Raw genomic sequence first — 27,040 nt, 5'->3', positions numbered from 1 at the left:
ACGATGGACGGCTCTGGGGTTCCTCCCAACCAGCCTGTCGTCCCTCCTCAGCAGCAGCCGTCGTTGATCCGGACGGACCAGGTCCAGAAGCTGCCTCATCTGAACGACCAGCAGAAGGCTCAGCACACCCAGCTCGTCCACAATCTTTGGGAGATTCTCAATAGCCGTGACCCCCAGAGCCCGGAATACCAGAATGCCCAGGCGAAGCTTACCCAGCTGTCTCAGAACCTGATGAAGGGCATGCGACTCTTTCAGCAGAACCGCCAGCAGCAGGCGCTGCAGCATCAGCAGGGCCAGGCCGCTGCCGCTGCCCCCCAGGGCCAGCAGGTCCAGCGGCCCCAAGCTGCCAATCCGCAGTCGTTCTCCCAGCTTCTTCCTCAGATTCAGCAAAGGGTCAATAGCTTACAGTTCTTCCTACCTCCGACCATCAGCAAGGAGCAGGCGCAGACGTGGCTGCCGGAAGCCAGGCTGCGGTACGGAATCGCACTCCAAAAGCAGGAGATGGGGAGGGCACGTATGAATGAGCTGCGGCAGCAATATACCCAACGCCAGAGTACAGGAACCTTGACGCAGGAGGAGGTGCAAGAGCTCAAAAATCGGCAGCTCATGGCGGAAAAGCTATATCGCGAAGGTAGCGACTTTCTCAACAAGTTCAAGGAGCAGCAGGAAAGCTTCAAGGCGCAGCAGCAGAACCAGCAGCTCAACAGATCGGGGGCGCCGAATGTGCCTGTTCAGGGACAGCCGTCGCAGATAAGCGGTGATCAGACTGCTACTACCGTTGCCGGGGGTGAGGGCCGTCCAGCGAACGCTTCAGCTCAGATGCATGCTGGCCAGACTCAGGCTCCTGCTCCACATACAATAAACTCTGCTGTGAGTGCTGCGCGACACCAGGCAGGCCAGGCGGGGATGTCGCCCTCGACTTCGCAACCGGGCCAGACACCCACCTCGCAGGCCCAGGCTTCGGCATCGACTCCGCAGCATGGAACACCGGGGCCTCAGGTTCCATTCGGACAGGCAACAGGTCCGCAAGCAGATGGCTCATCCGCACCGGGCAATGCCCCTCAGCCTCCGAATCCACAGGGCCCTCCACGCCCCTTGTCGCACCAAGCGGCGATGGCACAAGCCGCACAGAATTATTCCAATGTTAACCAGCAAAACATGGCACAGGCCGCCGCAAATCCACATGCACACCCCCAGGGCTACATAGGAAACCGCACCGCAGAGAATACCACGCGCAATGTCAACATGGCGATCCCGAAGAACCTGAACGTCCCTCCTCCCGAACCGGTCGCGATGGGTCCTGCGAGACCTACCCTCTCTGGCGGACCTAGTCATGGTGCTATGGGCATGATGGGCCAGCCGGCCATCCAAAAACACCCGGGATACGTGCTAGAGGGCGAGGGACAGCGAGTTCTGAGCAAGAAGATGCTCGACATCTTAGTACGCCAGGTCACCGGAGGAGGAGAAGGCGAAGGGCTCACACCGGATGCCGAAGAGGTAAGATACTGGACACCTGATAGCCCCCATCGAACGGTTCGTCATTTACCTCTTCGAACATCTGAAATCGGAACATGCTCTATTCTTTTCCTATAGTTCGTGCTTTTTGTGGACTTTTTGTGACTAAGTAACTACAGTTCATCCTTCAAATGGCCGATGACTTTGTCGATGACGTGATCACCGCGGCCTGCCGGCTTGCCAAACTTCGTCCGTCTTCGACGCTCGAGATTCGTGACATCCAGCTTGTCCTAGAGCGTAACTACAACATGCGCATTTCTGGGTTTTCCACCGATGACCTCCGTACCGTCAAGAAACCACAGCCTGCACAGGGTTGGACTCAGAAAATGTCAGCCGTCCAGGCCGCAAAGGTCACTCAGGGCAAGGCTGAGTGAGCTCTCGTGTGGTTCTGGGTTCGCTTCTCATTCTGCTTCCGCGCGACAGCAGATTCAGCAAACGTCTTGGGCCCGCAAACGTGCGTATCCGAGGGTTTCAGATCATTGAAACTATGTATTGGAAATGGCGTTGAGTTTCAGGGTATCCGGCGTGCATCGGTCGGAGTTATCGGTTTTTGGGCTGCTGGAAATCGGGATGACCAAAAAAAGAACAAATCCGATGTAATCTAGTTCCATGTTCAGTTCAGAACAGCTTCTCCTTCCATTTAAATTTCAAGGAAAGTTGTAGAATATGTATATTTTGAGCCCGCAGGTTATTCTAGGAATATTCCATTAATGGCGATTTGATCGTATCAACGCATTTAGTGGGCCTTCTACCAACTGCATGATAGGCAAATCCTGGCTCCTGACGCGAAACATGTCCAAAGGAGACCAAGACGATTTCGGTAAGGACTTTAAACCTAGCAACTTGGACTACTCGGCCAATGGGATCGACAGTCGACATCCCTGAGACGGTGTGATTTTTGACGGCTTTCTGTTATTCTTCTATTTCTCAGCGGTCCCCTCTCAGAGACGTGTATATTCTTCCCCCTTTTATGCATGCACCAGGGGAACATTCAAAAATAAAAAACAAAAGGAAAAAAAGAGCTGTGACAACAAGGTACTGTGAAATCAAAGATGACGAAACAAAGGACGGAAATGAAATTGCTTGGGTGACTCTACAATATAATATGTAGTTAGGTATGTGAAACAGGACAAAAGGTGAGAGATAAAAGACAGGAGGGGACAAAGCCAGTCTATCCAGACAGTGACATTCCACATGAGGGAAAAAAGGTGCAATTTGCGATATAGAACCAAGCGAGAGGCACGTTAGAGGGAGTAAGAAATATCTGGCCTCAAAGAAGAATTACAATGTGTGTTCGAAGGTACGATCTCAAGCCGATCGAAAAAGGTCTCACAGTCCTGACTTCAGTTTTGTTAGAATGAGAACGACAAAAACAAGGGAAAAAAATATATGAGAAACGAGTTGGGTTGCCCCAATAGAGTTCGAAAGACAGCCAAAAGGAAAAATAAGCAAAAAAAGGGAAGCACGTGGATCGTGACGACATCAACACCAATACCTAAAGGTGCTGACTATTTTGGGAACCCAAGAAAAAACGTGTAGCTGGAAGCAAGGCGAAGGAAAAACAAAGATACGGAGCGCCCAGATATAACATTAAAGGAAACCGAGCATGATCCATTCCGCGGAATAGAAAAGCGTCGCTACAGCGGCGGGCAGAGAGAAGGCCTTTTTGGCTCTAGAGGTCGTGCGGAAACGTCCGGAGGCGACAAGGGTTTACCGTTTAATATGGAAATGTCGTTTCCCACGCTCCCGTACTTGTTCTTTTTCCTTCCCCTTACCCTTCAGAGGCGCAGGATGCTGAGAACTACCCGCATAAGAGGCTCCCGCTTCGGCCTGATCATTGCTATTTGTGACAGCATCTCTATCTTTCTCCGAAGGAGAACTGTGATTTGTCGGACTGCGCCCACTTTGACCCTCGGTGCTGCCAGCCTCTCCGACCTCTTCTACGACCGACAACGTAGTGGCTCCGCCGGGGCTAGTAGCGTCTGTCATGTCCTGCACCGTGGATAAGGTCCGTTCTTGCGGTTCTGGTCCATCCTTGGCTGCCTGCTTTTCTGCTGCTTGCATCGTTCTTTCAACAGATGAACGGCGGAAGCCTTGGCTAGGTCTTGACATTTCAACAGAGGCTGTGCCCTGTGAATGGGATTGTTGCTGCCGCTCTGCCTCTTCCTTAGACATGGTTATTCCGGTGATAAAATTCACGAAACGTTCACCATAACTCTCTGGTGGAATTGGGGAAATTTGTGACCGGTTATGCGAGAGACCCTTCCAAAAATGCTCCGCCTTCTTTACGAAACCATACTGTCTGGGTTAGTTTGAAGACGAAGAGAAGGAAGGAAAGCGTGCAACTGGCAACTTACATGAGTGAGACAGTCAATGATTCCCAGATAATATATCTCCTCTCCCGGCTGGCCATTCTCATGTGTGGCTCTGAATCCACCATCATCAGAATAGAAGACAAGGTTCTTTCTTTCATCAAGAATCTCATCAGGCATTTTTGCTGTTGTCTGATCCAGCGGTACGGGTCTTTCCCGTTTGATGATCATCCGCAATTCTCTAGCCTTGCGAGCATTTTCCAGCTTCGAAGGGGTCCTTATAAGCATGTTCGGGTTGGAATCCTCATCGCGATCACCGCCTGGTTGAAATACTTGCAATGTCTTGTCACGAAGCTTCTCTTCGTTCCCCTTTTCCAAATCGTGGATGCCAACCAACAGGGAATAGTCCATGATTTTAAGTCTTTGTAGCAGCTTGACATCCCTTTTCAGCTGCGCAATAAAAACTTCCTTCTTCATCGGTCCACACTCGAGATGCCGATTTCTTCGAAGCCAGTTTAGGTCCTTCAGAGTAGCTCTTGGATTCTTCTCAAGGTCCTCCTCACGCAGATCACGACCAATCGTTGACCCCTTCAGATCGAACATTTGATGGATATCTCGATGAGGCGGGAACAAGTTGTTCATGACGACAAAATGTATCTTTCGACCATATGCCATCTTGACTCGATGAAGCCCATAGAACTGCGATATTAACGTATTGGGATTGTTCTCAATGTGTTCGTAGTACTGAGGCAGGATCTTGCGCAACAGTTTGTGCTCAGCGTGATGGATCGTCTTGATGATGTACTTGTAATCTCTCGAGAAGTAAAAAAAGCTCCCGCTTTTCCCCGGCGAACCCAGTTCGGATAGTATATACTTGCTCGTAAGGGACATAAGGTAGTCTGCAGGGTCAAGCTTGAATTTAGCACGCAATCGTCTGAACACCCACGGTGCATAATCTTTGAACTTGAAGTCGTATTTGGCAGAAGGGGTCAATTCGTTGCCGGTTATATCAAACGAGAATTTGTGCTTGGCTTCAAAATCTGCAGGGGTGAGCTCCCTGTCCATCTTCGCGTTTATTCTCGACACGGTGAAACGAATCCCCGTTAACATATTATAAGCAGTCACCCAGTTGACGTGGTTCTGATCGACCTTCGTCCCAACAATGACTCTGTCATCATCCTCTTCCTCGCGACGTTTTTTCCATGCCCTCTTTTGCTTAATCGCCTCCGCCCAGCGCGCCGCATCTTCGCCAGGAGGGGCTTCATCGGGGTGGATGTCTGAATGGACCGACCTCGTAGTTCGTCTGGCCAAGCTGATAGATGTCCTCCGCAAACCAGGTGTCGTTGGAGATAATCGACCACTGCTGGTCGCATTGTCGTCAATCTCACGGCTGTTTTTACGGCCGGTCGCGGCGCGTGGAACTTGTAATGTATGTCGATGTGAGGGTTTGGAGTTGGTCTGAGGAGATGCGGCCTGGTTCCCATCCCCATTCGACGGGATAGCAGAAGATGAATATCGCTGAGGTGAGGACTTCTGCTCGGGAACGGGTCTATCAGAGTTCTCGGATAGAGGCTGGGTTCCAAGAGGGATAGCTGTGGCCATAGTATTCGTCTCGGAGAAGTCCTGGTTATCCGTCGACGCTCGACAATCACCATTGAGAACTGGTTTCAAGCAGGGCAAACTAGGACTCGAGGGGTTGCCATTGACCAGTGGGGCCCCTGTTGAAGCTGTAACTGAACCAGTGGCAGGAGTAGCGTCCGACTTATTCATCACGGGCTTGTCCAACGTCGTCTGTGCTCTTTCGCCTTCCCTGTTACCACGGCCCGATCCACTGCCCAGGGAATGAGTGCTCCCATCTTTCGAATAGGGTAGTTCCCGACTGTAGGAGCTGATGCTCGACCGAGCGCCATTCAGAGAATATGCGCTGCCATTCTTCAGGTTGGTGATAAGATGATGATCAGGCTGGTGGGCCTCGAAGTGGCCGGAATCACCATCGGGGCTGGCGGTCCAAAGAAAGGTGTTTCCCACCGGGGTCTTGTCGTGCGATTTCCTCTGTGGCTGGTCACATGAATACGAAGGGGTTGCCGTGGCCGTCTGGTAATGGCCGTCGCGGGAGAAGGATGGCATGGTCGTTTTTGTGGTGTGAGGTCAACGTAGACGATCAACCTGCGGAATCGCAAGATATCTGCCGGACGTAGGAGGCCGTGAGACACTGAAAGGCTCCTGAGATGGCACAGAGATCAGTCAAGATGGCGTCCACGGAGACGAGGGCAGCAGCCCAGAATCGAGCTGGAGCACCCAGCCGGGAGGGCCTGGAAGAGCGTTCAGCGGCCGATAAGCATGTTAGGGTGAAGAGGTTGGCTGTCGAAGCAGCATGGACGTGACCGTGAGCAGGATGGAGACCCCTTGGAGGATGGGATCTGAATGGTGGCTCGAGCTGACTTGGGGTCTTTGGAGCGGGGAATGGGCGTGGTTTGTCAGGGTGTTTCTGTGCTGTCGAGCGTCCAGGAGAGCGAGAGCAACAAGGAGGCGTGTAGGGAGCTGGGAACAGACGACGTACAGAGAGGAGATCCAGGATGGGATCTGACGCTTGGGACGTCGCCGTCGGCGTCTCAGCGCCAAGCCCAGGGCCGTCAACCGCCCCAGGCGCCCCAAGCCCCCCTCTTCTATCCTGTCCAGACCGTGTCAACAGAGTCTGGACTCCATGAGCGGGACAACCCAGATCATTCATCCATTGCGCGTTGTTTCTGTCCTGCGTGCCTACGATCGTCGTTGGAAAAGCGGGCACTGCTCCCCTGTCAATCCTGTATTGCGTAGCTTGCCTTCGCCACATCTATCTACCACTACTAGATAGGAGTCCAGGACTCAGGAGAGATCGACCCTCGCACATTTACAGATAAACGAAGTCATCGGCATATGAAAAAAAATCCTATTTCAACTACAGTTCTGGCCTCGTGACCAAGTCCCGAACTGAACAACCTTGGAACATGGAAATTTCCCTCAAAACCTACCGCATGACGCCTATCCCGACTTTGGAGAGAACACAAGTGCGCTCAAACATATATCCCAGGAGCACCCACAGCATAAAAAAAGATGAAGAGGAAAAAAACGTACAGCCCAAAATAACGAAAGCGCGCACATTACAGGGAAAAAAAAATCGGAACATAAACCAAATGACAGCGATACAACTAGGCCTCCGTCTTCTTGGGGGTTGCCGACTTCTTTTCGGATGCCTTCTTTCTCGGGGCGCCCTTCTTGGCCGAGGATTTGGCTGGAGTCTTCGTTACGCGGCCGGATTTGGTCTTACTGAGGACCTTTGGTTGATCAACGACAGCAGGAGCCTCCACGGCGGTCAGTCAACAGCATCTTACAGCACGGTGTAGGCGATGACAACATACAGCAGAGGCCGAAGCTTTGCGGGGCTTGGCAGTGTTCGCCTTAGGCTTAGCCGCAGTCTTCTTGGGAGCAGCAGTCTTCTTAGTTGCAGTCTTTGTTGTAGGCTTCTCAGTCTTCTTAGCTTGCGCCTTCTTGGTGGAAGGCTTGGTAGTCGTCTTCTTCGCACACCTGTCAGGCAAGCACTTGGCTGACAATGCTACGGAACAGCACATACCTTGACAGTAGGCTTCGTCGGCTCCTTTTTGGCCAGTTTCACGGGTCCGGAAGGCCCTGGGAAGCAAAGTCAGCAAAGCAGAGAGGAAACATTGCGAGGAGTGATACGGTTCCGCAGTCAAATTCAGGGCCATGGATCAGGTTATCGAATGAGTGGGACGAACAAAAGGGCCACTCCTGTATACATACCCTTGGGCTGGGTGAACTCGCCCTTCTCAACTCCAGCTTTGATTGCTTTGTTGAACTGGGCATCGAACGCGTTCTGAGATGCGACAGTGATTTTGTTGTTGGCCTGAACATATTTCTTGATAGACTGGCGGCTGTTGAAGAGCAACAGAAGCCACAAGATCAGCGTCGTGTACACACGGAAAACAAAACGCTCTGGATCGAGCGCCAGAGCGAACGGAGGCAGCGACATACCTGCTACCGTTGCGTTCTTTAAGCTGGAGGAGACGTCAGTACCATCTTGCGATGAAAAGACGCAAGCCCAAGACCCGTTGGGATAAGCTCTGGTGCAAGACACGTCCCGGTCGGGAGTCGAGCCAGCGCCCATCACCAACCGCAGGGTCGTTCCGGCGCGAAGGTGATCAACTCACGCTGAGGATGGCATCCTTGATCATATCTATGTCGTATGAATCAGCATCGGCTCGCGATCAAGACGGTACACAGGTCGCCACGACGCGACGTGGGCGAGGTGAAAGATCAGTAGAAGCATACCTCTGTAGGAGGCGTGGGAAGCGGAACCGCTCGCCTTCTTGGGGGCGCCGGTGGAAGCTTTCTTGGGAGGCATTGTGAATTGTGGGAGATGAGGATGTCAGATAGCAGCGAAGGGCTAGATGGATTGTCGCGACCGTGGTAGGAGCTGTGGAGCGTGGGAATGGGGGAGGAAGTTCAGTCGGGCGAGGAAGGGGTGCGAAAGACCGCGGGGCAGCGCAATTTATAGGGCCGCGGGTGTTGACACAGGATCACCACCCGTCCACGCGCAGTAGCAAGCACGCAGAACATTGCACCCCGGCCTCTCCTCTCTGCTACGCTTCGACTCTTCGATTCTATTATTTCCCATGATATGTACTGGATGCCGCGACGTCCTTCCTACCGACCCTACCCCATCTCCCTCATGCTCTTCGACATGGCCACCAGGGTCAGGATACTTCCAACCTCTCCCTTCTACTCAGCTGCTATCCGGTGATCCATGTCCCATACACGGGGATTTAGCTCTCGCTTGGCCGGCTGGTTGGGTACGGGCGCCTCTTGAACCTTCTCATATCCGATTCACTTCCCCCTCTCTCTCCATCTCTCGCGCGCGCGCTTCCTGGTCACGAGGATCAGTACCTGCCTAGGGCTATGACGCGTGGCGCATCTACCTTTGGACACCGAGGTTGATCCGTCCAAGCTACGATATCTAACTTTACCACAGGAAAGGAGATCAGGAGCCCCTCTGTCCGCATTTGATGTCAGCTTTATGCGATGTACGGGGCCCTTGTACAGTAGATCAGGCTGGGGGGCGAGAAGAAGAAGAATAATGATAATAATCATAACCAGAGGTCGGAAGCTAAATACTCCGCGCGGCCAATTGGAACGCCCACTGGGTCTGTGCAGCTTCCCAGGGGCCAGAACCCCGTAACTGAAAGGGTACGGAGATCGACAGGCGAGCAGAGCGAAGCCTCTTCTCTGATCTATGCGTCCCTTGAGCACCGCTGTCGAGAGAAGGTTGATCTCGTCCACATCCCAAGCCTTCTTGTGCTGTTCATACCCTAGGATACTTGCTGCCTCGAACCTGTGCTGTCAGCATTCATCCGCGATTCCGTTTTTGTGGGCGCCGCATCAAGATCGGTGTTGTCTGCGTGCCGGTATACATAGCTTAGTACATTTATATATTAAGATGAATAATTACACGTGCAAACCTATTGTTGCATCCCCACGGTTCATAGTAGAACTGTCGCGGCTGCCAGGACGATCGCATCATAGACAGAGTGGATCACAAGGCATAGGACAAGGAATTTCGTCCCTTAGGATCAAAGATCATGTTGTCGTCGCCGATGTCTGGAGCTCATACTTCAACTGTTGCAACTGATCCCAACCTCACATCAAGTCTGGGATCGCTCAGAGTCCGTCTGGAGGGCCTTTATGAAAGTATTATTCATCTAGCTTCTCAACCTATCCACATCCCTCCATGTTGTACAGCAATGAGACATGGGCTTCCCCGACGTCGCATGTTGCAGCATCGGATCCGAATGCACAGGAACACCGCCGAAAAATCCCCGACCCCACAGAATGCCGCCAAACAATAATACACGAAAGCGACGAAACTACTGATAAGCGAATTATAAATCCTGGGATTTATTCCCCCTTCCTGACCTCCCGCTGCGCCTTTTACCTTGATATGTCTTTTCAGAAATTTGCAGCTTCTGCTCAAGAGGTCACGCTGCACCGCGAGGCTTTGCCTTGGCTTCCTTCTTGGCCTTGGCTTCCTCTTTCTTGCGTTTTTTTTGTTGTTCTAGCCTCTCCTCGTGCTTCCGCTTGAGGCTGGCTTTCTCTTCATCCGTCCTAGCGACGGGCTTGAAGAACCCCTCTAGCCGTGATTGCTGGGCGGTTTTGAGGTTCTTCTGCAGCCTGGCCGCAGCGTTGCGGACTCTGTCCTCGCTGAAGCCTTTCTCCTTAACCAAGAAATCCACGAGGCCCTCCACATCCGGGCTTTCCCACTTGAAATCGCATTCAGGATGGTTGGCATCATGAACATCCGGATTAAGGAATAACTCCCGTGCCTCCTTGTACGGCCAGTGTTCTGGAATAGTATACCTTTTCTTCGGATCGCTCTCGATGTACTCAACTACCTTCTCCAGAGTCCCGTGCTCGCGAATCATCTTCAGGGCAGTATTTGGGCCGACCTTAGGGATAGGTTCGAGATAGTCACAGCCGAGAAGTATGCAAAGATCAATGAACTAGGCGCACGGGCTAAGCGAAATTCCAAACTAGATAGCTAGTGTGGCTCCAGTACTTACTTGCTTCTGATCCATATTCAGTCCCTCGAGGGCACGACTCAAATGGATCTCCTGGATGGGTTCCTTTCTCTGCTCGCTGAACGTGAGGTGCCTTAGTAGGATAGGCGCCTCAAAGCACAACGTATCCATATCTTCAGATGCGGCAGCATAGACCTTCCCGGCCCGTGCCAGGGCAGCACACTGCGCTTCCGCTTCCGTAGGAGCCTCAATGTAGGGGACACCCATGAGCTTCAAGAGCTTCTTACACTCCGCATTGTGCACCTGGGTGACACGAACTGTACGCCTCGAGAATTTCTCTACATCCTCAGCAGTACCCGTTTCCTTTGCCTCCTCGTGAGCTTCGGTAGCTTCTGCTTTCCGTGCGGTACGCTTAGCCAGCTCTCCGGACTTGAGCTTCGGAGGTGCACCGTCGAAAACGTAAACGGGCTTGATGCCATTGTCGACGATGCGAAGAGTGCGGTAGAACATGCCCATTAGATGCGAGGTGGTCTCGCCAGCATCGCTCATGAGCTGCTGGCCGTCTGAGCGGACGGCGATCAGGAAACTGTAGATGCTCATTGACCTGCGGCGTATCAGCACATAGAGACCGGGGGTTTTGTTGTGATGAGGGGCCTACGCATCCTGCAGGTCATTGATAGGTCAGCCGCGGGTCAGTCGAAGGACTGGGGAAGGCTACGTACGATAGCGACTTTTCGACCGAAGTGGTTCTTGATCTCCCCGGACTTGACGGCATCCGGGGCATTTTCGGCGATGACTTGGTAGAGATCTGCTCTTGGGGTCAGGATCTGGCCTGCGGCAGCATGGGACTGCTTGGAGGGATCATACGTTTAATACCCATCTTGACCTGGACGACGATGACGGTCGCAGAAAGCCTAGGAAGGACCGTGACCTGATAACGCGACGTTGACGCGTGCCGCAATTAGGCCTCATGGGGCTTAGCGGCACACGGAACCCACGTGACCATCTCCAGGTCCAACGCCGGGCTAAACCGGGTTAGGCGCACCCCGCGCTCCACGCGGACCCCGTGCCCCAGCCCCAGAACGTGAATCCTTCTCGTTCCTTGCTGCGTACGTCGCTGGCTATGACTCCCCACCACTATGAAGCGGAATCGAGTCCAGTTCGAGCTCAATGACGATCATTCCTCCGCCTCTCCCACCCGTGGTGCTCCGCCGGACGATGACTTGCGGCATAGTTCCAGGCACATTCCTAAGATATCGCGCAAAATCCGCGCCTGCACCGAATGTAAGCGCCATAAAGTCCGATGTGACATGAAATCGGGCGATTCGGTCTGCCAGAGGTGTCAGCGCATGGGCCTAGAATGCGTCGTCAATAAAAGCCTTCAGACGCTGCTAGACGACGAAGCTGAGTAAATACCGTCCTTCTTTTCACTTACTATAGGCCCTGGCCTGAGACGGCCGCTTCACCGGATGTCGCTAACAGTGCGTCTGTCTAATGCAGATGGAAGACAATGATTGAGCTTGCTGTGACGGACCTCCTGAGGAAAGTACAGCTCCCAGAATTATCTTACTACCAAGCTGGCGGGGCATCAGCACAGATCCCCTTGAGGGAGAGAGGTCGTAAATGGTCAGCTGCATCACTGGAGGACGCAGGAACCCCGCTTCGTAATAATGAGAGAACCGAACCGATCGACACTCATGCCGGACAGTTGCAATACTCACCTGACAGGGAAGATGTGGGAACTTCGTCTCTTGTAACTGCGCCAATGGGAAGTCTTTACGAGGTGACGCAACTGAGCCATTCTAGGGAAAACTCGCCCGGGCGTCAGTATGCCCCTGACCAGGCGCTCTTTACCGATTTTATATCACGGGGCGTTGTCAACCAGACGGAGGCGGAAGAGTTGTTTTATTACTTTGACAGCTCACTGAACCATTATTTATGGGATGGTATAGCACTGGTCCATAAGGACCTTACGTCCGTTCGGAAATCTTCATCATTGCTCTCAGCTGCTATACTTGCTGTTACGGCTCTTCACATACCACATAAAGAACGCACTTTCGACACTTGCTACACCGAATTTGCAAGGCTGGCATCGGACTCGATGCTCAATCGGCACCATACGTTTGACGACCTCCGTGCATTGTGTATTGGAGCGTTTTGGCTAGCCGATGTCAGCTGGAAGCTTTCAGGCTACGCCGTGCGCATTGCCACGGAGCGGAATCTACACCAGTGCTATCGTAAGGCGGTGCAAGGATCTCCAGAACACAGAGAACAAGCCCGACTCTGGTATCTTTTATATGTTTGTACTCTCTCTTGTTCTTGGTTGTATGAACTCGTGACTGAGTTTGGGTATATACAGGTCGTGGAGCACCACTTCTCGATTGCATATGGACGACCGCCAATTATCCATGAAGACGTGACTATTACCAACCATGACACCTTCACCCTCTCTCCGACGGTGACGCAATCCGATCTTCGCATGCATAGTCAAGTTGCTCTGTTTATTATTCTCACCCGGATATATCATGCTTTTGGTCCTGATGTCGAGGTGGAGGTGGCGGAAACTGATTTGCCGCAGATTCACAAATTTGATGCAGACCTGGAGGATTGGCGGACAACCTGGTTACCCCGTCTAGGTAGGTAGTGCTTCTTCTCTAACTTAGACGAGGCACTCACTGGTCCGGCAACAGGCGAAAGCCCGTACGTCGGGGCGTACCCTTATAAGGCCGTCTATTTACACTATCATTTCTCCCGACTTCAATTGAACTCTTTAGCTTTGCGAACTTATCATTCCTCAACCTCCACGCGGACCATGTCTCCGGAACGCAAGGAGCATGCGACTATCGCTATCAATTCCGCGATTTCCACTCTCAATGTTGTTCTGGATGAACCGGACATGCAGAGGGCTCTTATAGGAGTCCCATTATATTTGCATAGCATGATCACTTTTGCCGCTGTATTTCTGCTCAAGATCACTGTTAAGGGGTCCTCAAGTTGTATCCCTGGATGTAATAGTCGGCAAAACTCGATCGCGTCAGCCGATCTCCCCATCGATGTGCCCTACATCCGGAGCCTGGTCGAGCGAATTGTTGAACTTATGGTGTCGTGTAGCGAGCGTGCAAGCGAACGGCATCTCAGTCACCACATCGCCCGGGGTTTGGGGAAAATGCTGGCAGGGTTCCAGGAATGGGAAAAGAGAAATCCTAATAACCAACAACAACAGCAGCAGCAGCAGAGCTGGCCAAAGGAAGCACCTCCTGTTTATAAGCCATCATCTATACCCGGCTCGCAAGCACTCGGCGAACGTGATATGATGCTCAATCCACCACCTCCTCTGCTGGGAGTCGCGCCCCTGTCTGCTGAACGGAGTAATGGATTTCCTCCTGCTACAGCGCAAGCGAAACAACAGACAGGTCTTTCAGAGGGCTCCCTGGATCCTATGATGGCTGATCTGTGGGGATTTGACGAGGAGTACTTCCCTACTGGGGTTTTCGATTTTCTGCAGTCGCAGATGCCCGCTTAGACTTGCGCATCAAGACATGATCAGATCATGATCCTGAGGGAACACTTTTACGGCATAACTCAAGGCTCAATTCTTGGATGAAACACATTCTGTGACGTACAGAAGGTTATGCCAAGTAATGCCATTTCGATCGGTGTACCAGAACCCACAGGGCCCAGAATCTTATACAGAATGACTAGCTACCTAAAGCAGACCACGAATCCGCTTTAGGATCAGCCCGAACACATCAACTGGAGTAACCAAGGCTAGCATGATCTTCAGGACTCGATTGTCGAGCACAGGAATCGCCGAACTTCCAAATATTTTGGTCTGTTGAGATTTTTCCACCACTCGAACAGCGGATCAGACGGCAACTCGCACGTACTGCGTTGACTCCCTCAACTGGATGTACTCAGCAAGTGCCAACCCTGGCCGTCACCTGGGTGGTGATTGACGGGTAACGTTATTGTTTCTAAAAGGCCTTTAAAAATCTAAGAGTTCTCCCTTTTTGATTATTTTGATACGGCAGCATAAGTATAATGCTTCGGTTAATAGGAAGAGGCCGAGCATGATCCTTTGCTCATATGTGGGCTTTGTGGGGCGTCAGTATCATATTATTGGAGAGGAATGACCGACCAGTTCTCGCTGTGGGCTTGAAATAACGATGAGGCTCCCAAACATCAGCGGAGGTTTTTCACATTAGGTTGGTTATAGTTACGAGCAAGTCAGCTCTTTAGTCATTAAACGGAAAGCTACATGTACTTTTTGACCGACATGAGGTTGTACAATAGTATAATACGTAGCAGGAATTAACTGGATTTAGAACTGATGAACTTACGGAATGTATTCTGTGGGGGTACTGTGCTGTCACTGACCTTGGGGGCTTTTTTATTCTTCTCCTAAGCTATTCGTGCATGGCCGACTACAGAGGCCGCATTTTGTGAGTCTTACGAGTGGTGATGCTGTGAAACACTGGCGAGACACGATGGCGCCTAGTATCGGCCACACAACGCCCCTTTCTGCAACCAGGAGGTTCACGTCCCACCTATGGCGATGGTCCGACACCCCAGGCGTTTCTGTGCTGGGTATCCGTATCTCGATTTGCTTTGCTTGCCTGAGCAGCCCCTTGCTCCCTGGCGGACGCGCGATCAAGGTGTGTTTCGAGACTGCCGAACTCCGTACGGAGTCGACAGACCACAAGTAGGTGCATACTGTACAATAAGCATTGTAGTTCTATCTTGCGCTATCTGCGTATAACTACCCCTGTTTTCTTCCTATCTGGAACCGCTATTTCTAGCCAAAGGCTTTTAATCCCCAAGTCTTGCCTGTCTTCGCCGTATCTTTGCTTTCACCCTTTTCTCTTCCCCAGTTGATCTCATTCTATAATCGCTACTTCAAGGCAAAGTCCTCTTTATTTATCAACTGATTCGGGGGTTGGCAGCAGATGGTATGTGATGCTACAACCCGGTTTGGTTCTGAAGCATTGCGAAGCTGACTGGATCGGCCGGTAGGCGAGTTTCGTCGAGTTTGTCACCTCGAATTTCTAATCATTTTCTATTATCTACTGAGACTCAAGCTGGCTTTGAGACTCTGAATTCGATTTTTTTTTCCCCACGGTGTGGCTAGTCGTCTGCGGGCTGATTTGGGATCAAATATTGCCATCGCTGTATTAGAACCGAATCCTGCATTAGTCTATCAGAGGGAAAATCCAACTATGGAGAAATCACTTATTCTTGAGAATGGCTCCTCCTCTGAAAAGTCAGAGCGGTCACGGTGGCCTCCATTGACTAGAATGCTGATGTCAGGGGAAGTGAGCGGTGAACCCCCAAGGGATCTGACATTGAAGGAGAAGTTTGATCGATGGTACGCAATACAACATCTTCTGTTGTCGGTTATTGTAAGGCTAACGAAGTTCAGGATGGTCAACGAAGGCTGGAGGAGGCTGTATCAATCCCGTGAAGTCGACACATGTCAACAGGTTGCTTACGAAATTTCAGATTCGTTGGAGTTTTCATGCTCGTCCACGCCATGGTGTACGCATTCGCGTTTATGAACTACTCTCTTAAGGTGAAAAATACATCTCTTTTTTATTGCCCAGAAGAGCTTATCGCTCACTTATGGACAGGACAACCTTCAGAATGCACGCGATACCTACTCGTTTACATACATGATTGCAAGGGCTGCTGCCCTGGTTCTGCACTTTGATGTAGCGCTTATTCTGTTTCGTATGCCTCCTGTCTATCAGGCTAGCTATTTCTCGCTAATTCTAAGTAGCCGTGTGCCGTACTCTCATTTCTTTGGCCAGGCAGACGCCTCTGAACGGGATTATTCAGTTTGGTATGTTGCATCTTCAAAGTTTATATACCTGCAGAATTAACCCATACGAATGCAGACAAAAACATTACATTCCACAAACGTACGTCGAACCGGTCATCTGGTCTCACTGAAATTCTGTTGCTAACTTACTGCCGCAGTTACTGCTTGGTCTATTGTTTTCTTTTCATGGGTTCATACTATTGCTCATATTAATAACGTGGCCCAACTTTCCGCTGTGAACAACCAAGGCTTTATTGGTTTTCTCAAGGCCGGCTTTATTACAGGTCCAACTTGGACTGGTTGGATCATGCTTATTGCTCTGATGATTATGGTTCTTACATCAATCGAGAAACCGAGACGAGCAAATTATGAGCGCTTCTGGTATTCGCACCATCTTTTCATCATATTCTTCTTGTTCTGGTCATTCCACGGTGCATTCTGCATGATCAAGACGGATACTCCACCATTTTGTTCTGGTATTGGCGTCTTTTGGCTTTACTGGATGTACGGAGGCTTTATCTACCTTCTAGAGCGGGTCATGAGAGAGGTTCGAGGACGCCACAAGACTTTCATTTCAAAGGTCATTCAGCATCCAAGCAACGTCGTCGAAATACAGATTAAGAAAGAAAAGACAAAAACGAGAGCTGGGCAGGTAGGGAAATTTTGTCTGTTTATCTAGTGCAAATGCTGAAATACTAACCACTGTGCTGCAGTACATCTTCCTTTGTTGCCCAGAAGTATCTATCTGGCAATATCATCCTTTCACGCTTACCAGCGCTCCGGAGGAAGACTACATATCTATTCACGTGCGCTGTGTTGGAAACTTTACCAAAGCTCTCGCAAAAGCTCTCGGCTGTAATTTCGAATCCAGCAAAGGTGATAAAAACGACGGGTCAGCGGTCATTGGAATCAACAGGCAAGTGAGCGATGACGACGTCGACCCGACAATTCGCAGAATTCTACCACGGGTATATGTCGATGGTCCTTTTGGAAGCGCATCCGAGGATGTTTTCAAGTATGAGATTGCGATTCTTGTCGGTGCTGGTATTGGTGTGACTCCGTTTGCGTCTATCCTCAAAAGTGTCTGGTATCGTATGAATTACCCACAGAAGAGAACCAGACTTCGAAAAGTGTATTTCTTCTGGATCTGCCGTGACTTTGGGTCGTTCGAGTGGTTCCGCTCCCTTCTCCTCGCCATCGAAGCGCAGGACCTAGCTAATCATATCGAAATTCACACAGTAAGCTGTCTCCAAAGACTTGCAAACCTGTGCCACGCAACGCGAACTGACCACTGCAACAGTACTTGACTGCCAAGATCAAAGCTGATGACGCGACCAACATCATGATCAATGATGCCAACGCGGAGCAAGATGCAATTACTGGACTCCGCGCGCCGACAAACTTTGGTCGACCAAACTGGGATATGATATTCCGATCTATCCGGAAGATTCACACCCCAGCAGAGGCAGGAGTGTTTTTCTGCGGCCCCAAAGGTTTGGGGAGTCAGCTGCATATCAAGTGTAACATGTATTCCGAACCGGGATTCAATTTCGTCTGGGGTAAGGAGAACTTCTAGATCGGCAACAGGAAAAACAAGTACTTTGCACTCCTTGGACAGCGACAGGTATGGAGTCTGTTGGCAAACACGGGCGTCCTGTGCTTCTGGGAGCCATGTCCTTTTGTCGTTCTTTACTTCTGTCTGTTCGCATGGAATCACTCATTCTTGAAGCATATGGGGACAATATATACATAAGTGCTTAAGGAATGCTTAGTAGCCACTTGATGCAAGATAGAAGAAGCCTTACATTAATAATACTATCATAATGCTCTGGAGATGACTGCCGGGCTGCGGTACCGGAAGACGAACCCCGGACCGACATTATCGTGCGCACGCCGATTGCTTGGTCCATCGGACGCACCCGAGGTCTTCCCGAGGTCGTCTTGTCGAGAATCTCGAGATGCTCCGCTTGCAGCCCTAGCACGAACGTCGGCTCTCTTTGCCTACTTCGCAGACGAAGCTTGGATCTCCCCGGAAATCCTGGGTCCATTACCGCCGGCAAACTGTCTAGCATTGACCCGTTCCGAAGCCATCCCCGCACCGTCCGTCTCTGAAGTCTGGGATAAGAACGGTGTTCTCGAGCCTTTTTTTTCCCCGCCCTAGGAGCCTTCCAAGAACGAGGAAGTGGTTGCAGTTGCAGATCTCACTGCTGCGCCCGATTCACGCTTTCCGCCTCCACTTTGCCGTATATTCCCTGCCTTGACGACCACTTCTTGCTTCCATGCCTTGTCAACGGATCATGAATCGATCCGTCTTCCGCGCCGCCTCACGGCACTTTCTGTCCGCGAACCGTGCTCGTAATGCAGCTATCACTTCAACAAGGAGCATCCGCGGCTGTCGGTATGCTTCTTCGAGGGCGTTCAATTGGGAAGATCCACTCGCGGCAGCGGAGCTGTATACTGAGGAAGAGCTGGCAATCCAGGATACGGCTAGGCAGTACTGCCAAGAGCGGTTGCTGCCCCGGGTGCTAGGTACGTCTTGTAGGAGACAGTTCTGCGGATGTTCTATGGAATCGAGATGGGATGAAGGGAGAGAAGTTGACCGTACGCTGCTTGCTAGATGCCTACAGGAATGAAGACTACGATCGGAAGATCCTCGAGGAGATGGGCGAGCTGGGCCTCCTCGGTGCTACAATCGATGGGTACGGCTGTGCAGGAGTGAGTACCGTCGCGTCGGGCTTAATCACCAAGGAGGTCGAACGGATAGATTCCGGGTACAGATCGGGCATGTCCGTGCAGAGCTCCCTCGTGATGACCGGGATTCACGAATTTGGGACCCAGGAGCAGAAAGACAAGTTCCTCCCGCAACTGGCGAAGGGAAAGATGGTGGGCTGCTTTGGTCTTACGGAGCCAAATCACGGCTCGGATCCGGGATCCATGGAGACGGTGGCCAGGGAGCACCCTTCGAGGAAGGGATATTACTCGCTTTCGGGAACGAAGACTTGGATCACCAACTCCCCCATATCGGATCTTTTGCTGGTGTGGGCGAGGCTGGAGAGCACAGGCAAGATTCGCGGGTTCCTGATCGAGCGCAGCCAGTGTCCTCCCGGCACATTGGAGACTCCTGCGATTAAGAACAAGAGCGCGCTACGAGCTTCGATCACGGGCATGATCCAGATGGATGACTGTCCCGTCCCAGAGGCGAACATGTTCCCAAACATCGAGGGTCTTTCGGGGCCCTTCGCCTGCCTCAACAGTGCAAGGCTCGGTATCGCATTTGGAACGATGGGGGCGCTGGAGGACTGCATCGACCGTGCGCGGACATACGCATTGGAGAGGAAGCAGTTCAAGGGTAACCCACTGGCCAAGTATCAGCTGGTGCAGAGGAAGCTCGCAGATGCGGTTACGGACGCTGCATACGGAACTTTGGCCGCGACGCAGGTTGCAAGGCTGAAGGATGCCGGGAAGGTGACACCGGAGATGATCTCGATGGTCAAGCGGCAGAACTGCGACCGGGCGCTGGTGAACGCGAGGGTGTATGCATTCTAAATCCCTAGTTACCCATGCCATGAATCGGTTGCTGATTCCAAGTGAATAGGCTCCAGGAGATCTTTGGCGGCAACGCCGCGAGCGATGAGTACCATATCGGCCGGCATGTAGCCAACCTGTTCGTCACGCAGACGTACGAGGGCCAGAGTGATATTCATAGTGAGTGTCCCAACCTTTCCTGACAAACGGATACAAGACTGACACCATGGCAGCTCTGATCCTCGGACGGGCGATCACAGGTGTCCAAGCATTTGTCTGAGACCACCGCTGGGCAAGACGATATGTGTCCGGATAGATTCCGTTGTATCCTAGGCATACACATGTACCATGTAGAATACCAAGGAGTTCAAGAGAGCAGGACTTGGGGCGGCGGGCAAGGCATCACGTGAGAATGATGTGAGGAATCGGGCCACCGTCATCGAGCGGTTGGGCAGCGTAGGTCATTACCCGCACATGAAGAGTGGCGAGGTGGTCTGCTGTATGGATAATAACGGTGGATAATGCCCACTGCTGTTGTTTTTGCAGGGTCCACCGCTCTGCTGTACTGCGTAAGGGCGAAGAAGCAGCGTCGAGGCGTGGGTATTATTGAATAATCCGCCAGTCACCGAGTCATTTTCTGCCTGAGGCATCTAATAGTACATCGACATACATTCCTGTACATACCGTACGGCGAACATACCGTAACTTACGTCGTAGCGTGGGCTGGACGGGGCCCGGATCGCTGCTCCTCCTGCGTACCCGCAGCCGTACGGTAAGTAACTTAACGGCGCGTTTACCACCGCCAGCGTCAGGCGGGACCGTCTTCTTCCAAAGGTCCCTCGTTCCTCTTCTTCCTCTTCTTCCTCCCCATCTCTCTCAGTCCAGCTCTCTTCTTCTCCATCGTCGCACCCTCTCCTCCCCGCCTTCGATCCGTGCCCTCCATAGAACTATCATCGCACCTGTGAGTCTCGCTGCATCTTCCTTCCTCGTCCTCTGCCCTGTGCTCAAGGGAGAACTGACTCAGGGTCACTTTTCGCAGTGCCACCACTACCCCAGCGCAACTGAGGATACCACCACATCATATCCAGCAGGACAGGCGTGCCCACCACCACCCCCGCCACTCTCACCCGCTTCAGACCCCTTCGACATGGCTCTCAAAAGAATCAACAAGGAACTCACAGACTTGGGGCGGTAAGTGATTCTTTGAGCCCCTCCATCTTGCCTGGTCGCTTCCCATGTTCCCGCCTGAGAACGCAGCCCACCCCACCATGCTGCGGGGCGTTTTCTGAGTCTGTCACCAGACGTACCTCCGTCCATGGCCTTCTTCTCGACTGGATACTGATGTCTCTGACAGTGACCCCCCTTCCTCCTGCTCTGCTGGCCCCATCGGAGATGATCTGGTATGCCCTTCCTCCACCGAGTCATCACGGCTTTGTGTACTCGTCGACGCGGCGGGGTCAAGTCACGCGAGACGGGACTAGAGCAGATATGCTGACATGGAGACACCTCCCAGTTTCACTGGCAAGCCACTATCATGGGTCCTGTAAGTGCTCTTGTCCTTTCCACGGTCGCGATAGCATTCTACTTCGGGGATCTTCCCCCCTCCTTGTTTCATCTCCGTCTCCTAAGACGCTATCATACCCGTTGTCGAAGATTTGCGAATCGGGAATCTAACGGGCTCTTTGCACAACAGGGTGACTCGCCATACTCGGGCGGCGTTTTCTTCCTAGCGATCCACTTCCCTACCGATTACCCATTCAAGCCTCCGAAGGTCAACTTCACTACTCGCATCTACCACCCCAATATCAACTCCAATGGCAGCATCTGTCTTGATATTCTGAGGGACCAGTGGAGTCCTGCCCTCACAATCTCCAAAGGTCGGTGTGCATCCGGTCGGCAACGTTTTCTGCTTTATGCTGACTAGTTTCATAGTTCTGCTCTCTATCTGCTCCATGCTCACAGATCCCAACCCCGATGATCCTCTTGTTCCGGAAATCGCCCATGTTTACAAGACTGACCGCCCTCGGTACGAGGCTACCGCCCGCGAATGGACTCGCAAATACGCCATCTGATCACGCCTACACACCCCGCACGGCCGCCTCGGTCTTCCCTGTGGCCTCTGTGTGTCCTTTCGCTCCATTAGATCAGATCTGAAAGCCTGGCGTAGTGTGGTCGTGATTCCTTTTCTCATTTTCTATGCGAACCTTTGTGCGGTTTTTAGCTTGGCGACGGCAAATTTCGTATCCACAATTATCATGACCTATTCTCATTCATCATGCATGCATGGGCATCTACCTGGCAATAATTGGACTTGCAAATTGACGAAGTGAAACCCCAAGTTTCTTGGGTTGGAGGACAAGGGGGGAGGATGTTGCTGGTGCTTGGATGATCGTGACAGCTTGTTCATGGTGGATTTGATAGGGACAAGGGGGATAAGCAAGGAGAGAAGAGGAGTGGTTCTTTATTATCCAGATAGCGAAACGAAGACCAACAAGACAAGCCATATTGATCAGTCAAGAGAAATAATTGCTCCCTAGTCTGCTCATCTGTAGTTCTTTCAAGTTGATATTGGCTGGCCACAAGATGTCTGTGTGTGTGTGTGCGTATACGCGTGCGGATGGGTAGTCTAGTGGAAGCCTTAATGGGCTGCGTGAATTCTTTTTGGAGTATGTGGTTTTCTCCCAAGGGTATCCCTTCCATTATGCCCGTTCTCTCGACATATCCATGTTCGTTTTATCTCCCCCTGGGACTGCCGCGTACTGTCAACTCCGCCGGCCTTTTGTTTATATGGACATACCTCTGATAGTCCTGACCTAGTTTCCAGGATGGTTCCAACACCGAGGAGTGGCAATGGACTGGACTCTGGAGGTGCTGAACGACCAGGGGGGCATGGTAAAAATCTTTAGTGTGGTCTACGTATTCTGTACTCTGGGTCATGATGAAGCAAGTCGAGTATGCACGCCAGCCCGTTTAGCTGGTTGTTCAGCAGGCTCGAACCAAAGTCTTGCAAGCTGTAGTTGCAGTGGTCCACATTCTGAGGAACTTTCTACCTTGCCTCGATTGCTAGCCCTCTGCCGCTACCACACTCGAAGAAAAGAAATTGTTGTCATTGATGTCATCTTGACTTTAGGGACTTACTGGGGATTCTCGTTCTAGCACGCTTGCTTAGGACTTGTAATTTAGTAGCCCTTCAAGTCCAAGACGTGTACGTGTACCTATGGTATCAGCTGCTGTCCATGAATGTTTGCAGCACAGAGAAGATGCCTTGTTACGAGCACGCCGTTATACGGATTTTACACAACTAATGACGAGGTTCAGTCAGATGAATGGAAAATAACAAATTACGGAAAATTTTAGTCTTTCTTAATTAAACAAGGAGCAATAATAATGAGTTGCAGGGGTGGAAGAAAATACATCGAAGTCCTTGATTTACCATTTACCACTCCATCAGACAAAGCCTTGTGTCTTTTTAGTTGACATGATAATTCTTACAAAACGCATTCTAGCAGACTGAAACATCATCATTTCATCCCTGACTCCCTATCCCTTCGACCTAGCTTTCGACCCCGCTGCGCTTCTGTTCGCTTTCACGGTCCGCTGCGATGACTTCGAGACATTTGTCAAGACCTGGCTGACACTGTCACTCGGTTTGACCGGCTTACCGAACTTAGCTGAGCACCTCGACACGTGAGAGCTTGATTTAGAATCATTGGAATGATGAAATGTTAAGAACCTCCTATCTGGCTAATTGAATCGCAGCGGCGATGCTCTCCAGGAGGGGGACATCACGAGCCAAGCGTACACTTTTGAGATCACTGCGGGATGTGGCGACGGTGGTTGTAGGGCCAGCGGGAAGAGGAATATTGCGAGCTGAGCGAGTGGAAGAGGTCGTGCTGCCCGCAGCTTGGGACTTTTGATTCGGACGGATGCCCTCGCATGGTGGTTACAGAACAGTTAGATGGGCACGGGGACATTTTGTGATGAAAGACTGAGGTACAATGAACGAAGATCTCTATGGCGGCGTAGTTGTCTGTGCTGCCCCAATAGATCCGTTTGCCTACACTGATAACTACTGCCAACATTAATATAGTTGCAAGTTGATAGAAAACTTAAAGATTTTGCAAGAACTTAACAAAAAAATTCTCTAAGAATTTAGAAAAGAATGGGTTGAACGGTCTGTCAAAGAGATCTCCAAAAAAAGTTTAAAAGAAGCTATAATAGAGTGTTATAATAGGATAATTTTAATATCCTAAAAAGGATATAGTAAAGAGATCTCTAAAGAGATTATTATAGTAGAATCTAAACAATATAAAAAATCTTTAAAGAATAGCAGTTATACTATATAATTGATTATAATTACATCTTAGAGGTTCAACTGACAGTGGGATTCTGCCACTATAATAGTCTAATCAAACACAAAAGTATACTCAGTGCAACAGTTACAGTATTTACCGCCGGCCTTGGGATCGCGATTACGAAAAAAAGTAAGCAACAGCCTCTTTTGTCGGCGCGGGAAAAGCGACATGTGCTGTGCCAGCTGGAATACTGGAGATAGGTATGTACTGTACCTATGAATTCAGCAGTATCAATTCCTGCTCGTACTTTGTCGAAGAGGAACCCCAGCTTTTCGGGTCCATCGTGACAAGATACTGATCGTGAGCAAGGCAGGCATCTTTACGATCCCAAAGGGCTGCAGGGAAGACAACATACGGAGCGCCGTGTCCCTGCTTTGGGCATTTCTGCTGCTAGTGCCAGCCTGACCGTCAGAGAGTCGCAATGAAGGTGAAGCGACCAGATCCATGTGCCCGGAGGCGCCCCGCGAATAATGAGGCGCTCCGAGAACTAGAAGAAGATACGGTGTTACAAGCACACTACGCCATGAGCCATTTCCTGTCCGTTCCAGGAGGCTGGATATCGCTAACAAAACGATCCCGACACGAACATTAGTATTGGTTCACCGCGTACTCCAGGTGCTATCGGAATAGACGACGCTCCGCAGCATGCCCGGCCCAGATCCTCCCACCAGAGCCCTACCCATACACATAACCAAGTTGAAGCGTATCCAGGAGCCAGTCAATCAGTTGCCGTCTCCGTCTCTGTCTCCTTTCTTTTCCGGTTTTCCAATTTTCCTTTGGAAATGTGGAGCAAGTTGAAGTGCTTCCACAATATGCTAGCGCGGGAGCAAATATGGAGAATAAAATCTGAACCCGCTTTGAGGCTGTTGAACCTGCACGTTTTGGTTGCAAAAACTGAACCAGATCCAAACAGAACCCTCAATGCATTAAGCCGTCACACACCCGTACACGGTCCACACCCGACGGGGCCTTGATGTTGTGATCGCGGCCGTCGGGTATGCACTCAGTGATTTCCAAGGCCGTCGGTAACTTGGAAAAAGTCAAATAGAAGACAAAAAGATTGAGAAAGACCCAGGCAAGGATTTATGTATGAAGTGCAACTTTTCTCGTCTGAAAGCGCTGTCGTCATCAGTGAAATAGACAGATAGGGGATTCGTTACCTCGTCAAGCTTTCTTGAGGCGGACACAGCCGGAGCACTGTCAAACGATATCCCACACTTCCTCTGCTGCGTGGCAGAATTTGCTACACGCCACGCTGGCGCTGAGACTGTAGTTGCTGATACTGATCGTATCGTCTTTGAACTCGTCTGCGAAGTCATCACGTCCCTTTGCCATCGCTCCAACGAACACGCAGATGCTCTCTCTCGGGCCAAGGGAGTCGATATAATCCTTGACACGTACTACAGGGGCATCGAAACTCAGGGTGACCTTCCGACAGTTGGGTGGCAGGTGATCGGTGATGGGATTTTTGATGACCTTCAACAGCTTCTCCTGCGAATTCGTGGAGCGGATGGAAAGTCGATGGAGTAATTGAACCATAAGGCCCGCGAACCGCTTGAACGTTCGGGGAATACGGACAGTTGGGCTGACTTCGATCAAGACACCTTTGGCAGTATGGATGTAAATCTGGAGCTTTCCGGCCTTGTTGATGGGAGAGTCAAGAAGTGTGAGGAGACACTGGAGACCCAGACTGATAAGCAACCCGAAAAGTAACATAATCAGATGGCAACGAGTGCATAAGAAGTCCAAACCTGATGTGTGATATCCGGCCGAGCGTCGCTGATGTCTCTGTTCATCTTGCGCATGACTCCAATATGCTCATCGCTGTTGAGCAGCGAATACTTTTCGTCCCGCCCAGTACCAGACCGACCACCATGTGAAGCACGGTAGGTTTCGAGGCACGCATTTGAAAGGACGACGATGAGGCGCTTTGTATCCTTGTCGTGGGACGCAATCGGGACGTGCTGTTCCGCTACGAGTTGTGGAAGCTCTGGGGGAGGGCAGGACTGAGTCCCTGAGAGTAGAGTCCGGTCAGCCATCTTTGTCTGGAGAGCCTCTTGCTGGGCCATAGGTAACATTTAGTCGGGCAATGGGGTTGAACAGTATCCTTTGGATAGTGATGTGTCAGGGCGGACGGGAAAGTCGGCGAACCCGACAGGTTGAAGGAAAAAGCGCATGTGCGGCATCTATCGGTGAGGGAGTGGATTTCATGCCCTGGACGAAATGGCCGCCACGAGTCCGGGGGAAAAAAACGAAGGAGTCGAATCGACACTTACTGGGCCTCTTCCTCTTGCCGGCAGCCTGAGTGTTGTCGTTCGACATGGTGCGCGATATACGGGTGCAAGTTGAGTTGTTCGCTGTCAAACTAGAGTCACCAACCCTTGTTCAAAAAGGTGGAATCGCTGGGCGTGAAAGATACTAAGAGGAAATACCTGGGAGAGACGAGTGAGACGTGCAGCTGAATGCTTAGGTCGGGCTAAAAAAAGGATTTTGCAAAGTGGACGCTCAGATGGCGAGTTGTGGCCCGAAGAGTTCTCAGGTAGCGAGCAAGTCCTAAGCCTATTAGTTAAGTCTCCGTCGCCTCTCCGAAATCCCGCACTCCGCAACTACAGTGATTTGGAAGAAGAATAATAATGCCACCCTTCTAGCAGACGTCTCGAGATGACCTTGGGGGTTCGAGCTTCGTGACGCCCACGGGGTGACGGATCGGCAATCTCCACCGGTCAGTCTCAAAAGGAGATCACCCACTATTATTACCATCGATTTCGGTTATAGCCCAGGAGGATTACCTCCAAGGAAAGGCTCACAGAACGGGGCAGGTTCATCTATGTTAATCTTCACAGGTGACAGCAATGTTGATGATGAGACCCCCTTGAGCGCAGCGGATCAAGTGGGTGCAGGCGTACGGCAAATTGTCCCTGACAGGCAAGAACTAATACTGTAGAC

The 27,040-nt window shown here is 51.3% G+C and overlaps 11 protein-coding genes across 11 annotated transcripts; 5 read left to right on the top strand and 6 right to left on the bottom strand.

The window, feature by feature from the left end:
• Window positions 1-3: 3 nt before the first annotated feature.
• On the top strand, window positions 4-1,889 carry VTN00DRAFT_7311 (uncharacterized protein; the record flags this gene model as incomplete). The annotated part of the gene is made up of 2 exons (XM_069434045.1): window positions 4-1,497; window positions 1,635-1,889. The coding sequence occupies 2 exons, from the start codon at window positions 4-6 to the stop codon at window positions 1,887-1,889; spliced, it is 1,749 nt and encodes a 582-aa protein (XP_069287365.1).
• A 1,336-nt stretch (window positions 1,890-3,225) lies between these two features.
• Window positions 3,226-5,954, bottom strand: VTN00DRAFT_7310 (uncharacterized protein; the record flags this gene model as incomplete). The annotated part of the gene is made up of 2 exons (XM_069434044.1): window positions 3,226-3,813; window positions 3,873-5,954. The coding sequence occupies 2 exons, from the start codon at window positions 5,952-5,954 to the stop codon at window positions 3,226-3,228; spliced, it is 2,670 nt and encodes an 889-aa protein (XP_069287364.1).
• Window positions 5,955-6,170: 216 nt separating this feature from the next.
• VTN00DRAFT_7309 (uncharacterized protein) lies at window positions 6,171-6,993 on the bottom strand (the record flags this gene model as incomplete). The annotated part of the gene is made up of 2 exons (XM_069434042.1): window positions 6,171-6,498; window positions 6,839-6,993. 2 exons carry the CDS (start codon window positions 6,991-6,993, stop codon window positions 6,171-6,173), a joined length of 483 nt encoding a protein of 160 aa, XP_069287363.1.
• A 22-nt stretch (window positions 6,994-7,015) lies between these two features.
• On the bottom strand, window positions 7,016-8,226 carry VTN00DRAFT_7308 (uncharacterized protein; the record flags this gene model as incomplete). Its single annotated transcript, XM_069434041.1, has 7 exons — window positions 7,016-7,168; window positions 7,226-7,381; window positions 7,438-7,493; window positions 7,626-7,756; window positions 7,857-7,879; window positions 8,033-8,058; window positions 8,154-8,226. The coding sequence occupies 7 exons, from the start codon at window positions 8,224-8,226 to the stop codon at window positions 7,016-7,018; spliced, it is 618 nt and encodes a 205-aa protein (XP_069287362.1).
• Window positions 8,227-9,856: 1,630 nt separating this feature from the next.
• Window positions 9,857-11,276, bottom strand: VTN00DRAFT_7307 (uncharacterized protein; the record flags this gene model as incomplete). The annotated part of the gene is made up of 4 exons (XM_069434040.1): window positions 9,857-10,378; window positions 10,439-11,050; window positions 11,119-11,204; window positions 11,264-11,276. The coding sequence occupies 4 exons, from the start codon at window positions 11,274-11,276 to the stop codon at window positions 9,857-9,859; spliced, it is 1,233 nt and encodes a 410-aa protein (XP_069287361.1).
• Window positions 11,277-11,535: 259 nt separating this feature from the next.
• Window positions 11,536-13,919, top strand: VTN00DRAFT_7306 (uncharacterized protein; the record flags this gene model as incomplete). The annotated part of the gene is made up of 4 exons (XM_069434039.1): window positions 11,536-11,804; window positions 11,897-12,695; window positions 12,756-13,032; window positions 13,087-13,919. 4 exons carry the CDS (start codon window positions 11,536-11,538, stop codon window positions 13,917-13,919), a joined length of 2,178 nt encoding a protein of 725 aa, XP_069287360.1.
• A 1,693-nt stretch (window positions 13,920-15,612) lies between these two features.
• On the top strand, window positions 15,613-17,790 carry VTN00DRAFT_7305 (uncharacterized protein; the record flags this gene model as incomplete). Its single annotated transcript, XM_069434038.1, has 9 exons — window positions 15,613-15,761; window positions 15,816-15,842; window positions 15,896-15,965; window positions 16,024-16,123; window positions 16,173-16,235; window positions 16,291-16,314; window positions 16,373-16,866; window positions 16,928-17,452; window positions 17,515-17,790. The coding sequence occupies 9 exons, from the start codon at window positions 15,613-15,615 to the stop codon at window positions 17,788-17,790; spliced, it is 1,728 nt and encodes a 575-aa protein (XP_069287359.1).
• A 721-nt stretch (window positions 17,791-18,511) lies between these two features.
• VTN00DRAFT_7304 (uncharacterized protein) lies at window positions 18,512-21,811 on the top strand (the record flags this gene model as incomplete). The annotated part of the gene is made up of 11 exons (XM_069434037.1): window positions 18,512-18,743; window positions 18,832-19,747; window positions 19,810-19,919; window positions 19,973-20,001; window positions 20,094-20,238; window positions 20,397-20,511; window positions 20,574-20,930; window positions 21,094-21,139; window positions 21,253-21,282; window positions 21,433-21,616; window positions 21,672-21,811. 11 exons carry the CDS (start codon window positions 18,512-18,514, stop codon window positions 21,809-21,811), a joined length of 2,304 nt encoding a protein of 767 aa, XP_069287358.1.
• Window positions 21,812-22,030: 219 nt separating this feature from the next.
• On the bottom strand, window positions 22,031-22,243 carry VTN00DRAFT_7303 (uncharacterized protein; the record flags this gene model as incomplete). The annotated part of the gene is made up of 1 exon (XM_069434036.1): window positions 22,031-22,243. One exon carries the CDS (start codon window positions 22,241-22,243, stop codon window positions 22,031-22,033), a length of 213 nt encoding a protein of 70 aa, XP_069287357.1.
• A 2,272-nt stretch (window positions 22,244-24,515) lies between these two features.
• On the top strand, window positions 24,516-25,068 carry VTN00DRAFT_7302 (uncharacterized protein; the record flags this gene model as incomplete). The annotated part of the gene is made up of 2 exons (XM_069434035.1): window positions 24,516-24,631; window positions 24,687-25,068. The coding sequence occupies 2 exons, from the start codon at window positions 24,516-24,518 to the stop codon at window positions 25,066-25,068; spliced, it is 498 nt and encodes a 165-aa protein (XP_069287356.1).
• A 226-nt stretch (window positions 25,069-25,294) lies between these two features.
• Window positions 25,295-26,416, bottom strand: VTN00DRAFT_7301 (uncharacterized protein; the record flags this gene model as incomplete). Its single annotated transcript, XM_069434034.1, has 3 exons — window positions 25,295-25,771; window positions 25,846-26,108; window positions 26,371-26,416. 3 exons carry the CDS (start codon window positions 26,414-26,416, stop codon window positions 25,295-25,297), a joined length of 786 nt encoding a protein of 261 aa, XP_069287355.1.
• Window positions 26,417-27,040: the final 624 nt, after the last annotated feature.

Source organism: Thermoascus crustaceus, assembly GCF_041956765.1.
Source record: "Thermoascus crustaceus strain CBS 181.67 unplaced genomic scaffold VTN00scaffold_4, whole genome shotgun sequence".
Classification (NCBI taxonomy): Eukaryota; Fungi; Ascomycota; class Eurotiomycetes; order Eurotiales; family Thermoascaceae; genus Thermoascus; species Thermoascus crustaceus.
This window is presented reverse-complemented; position numbering and strand designations above follow the sequence as displayed.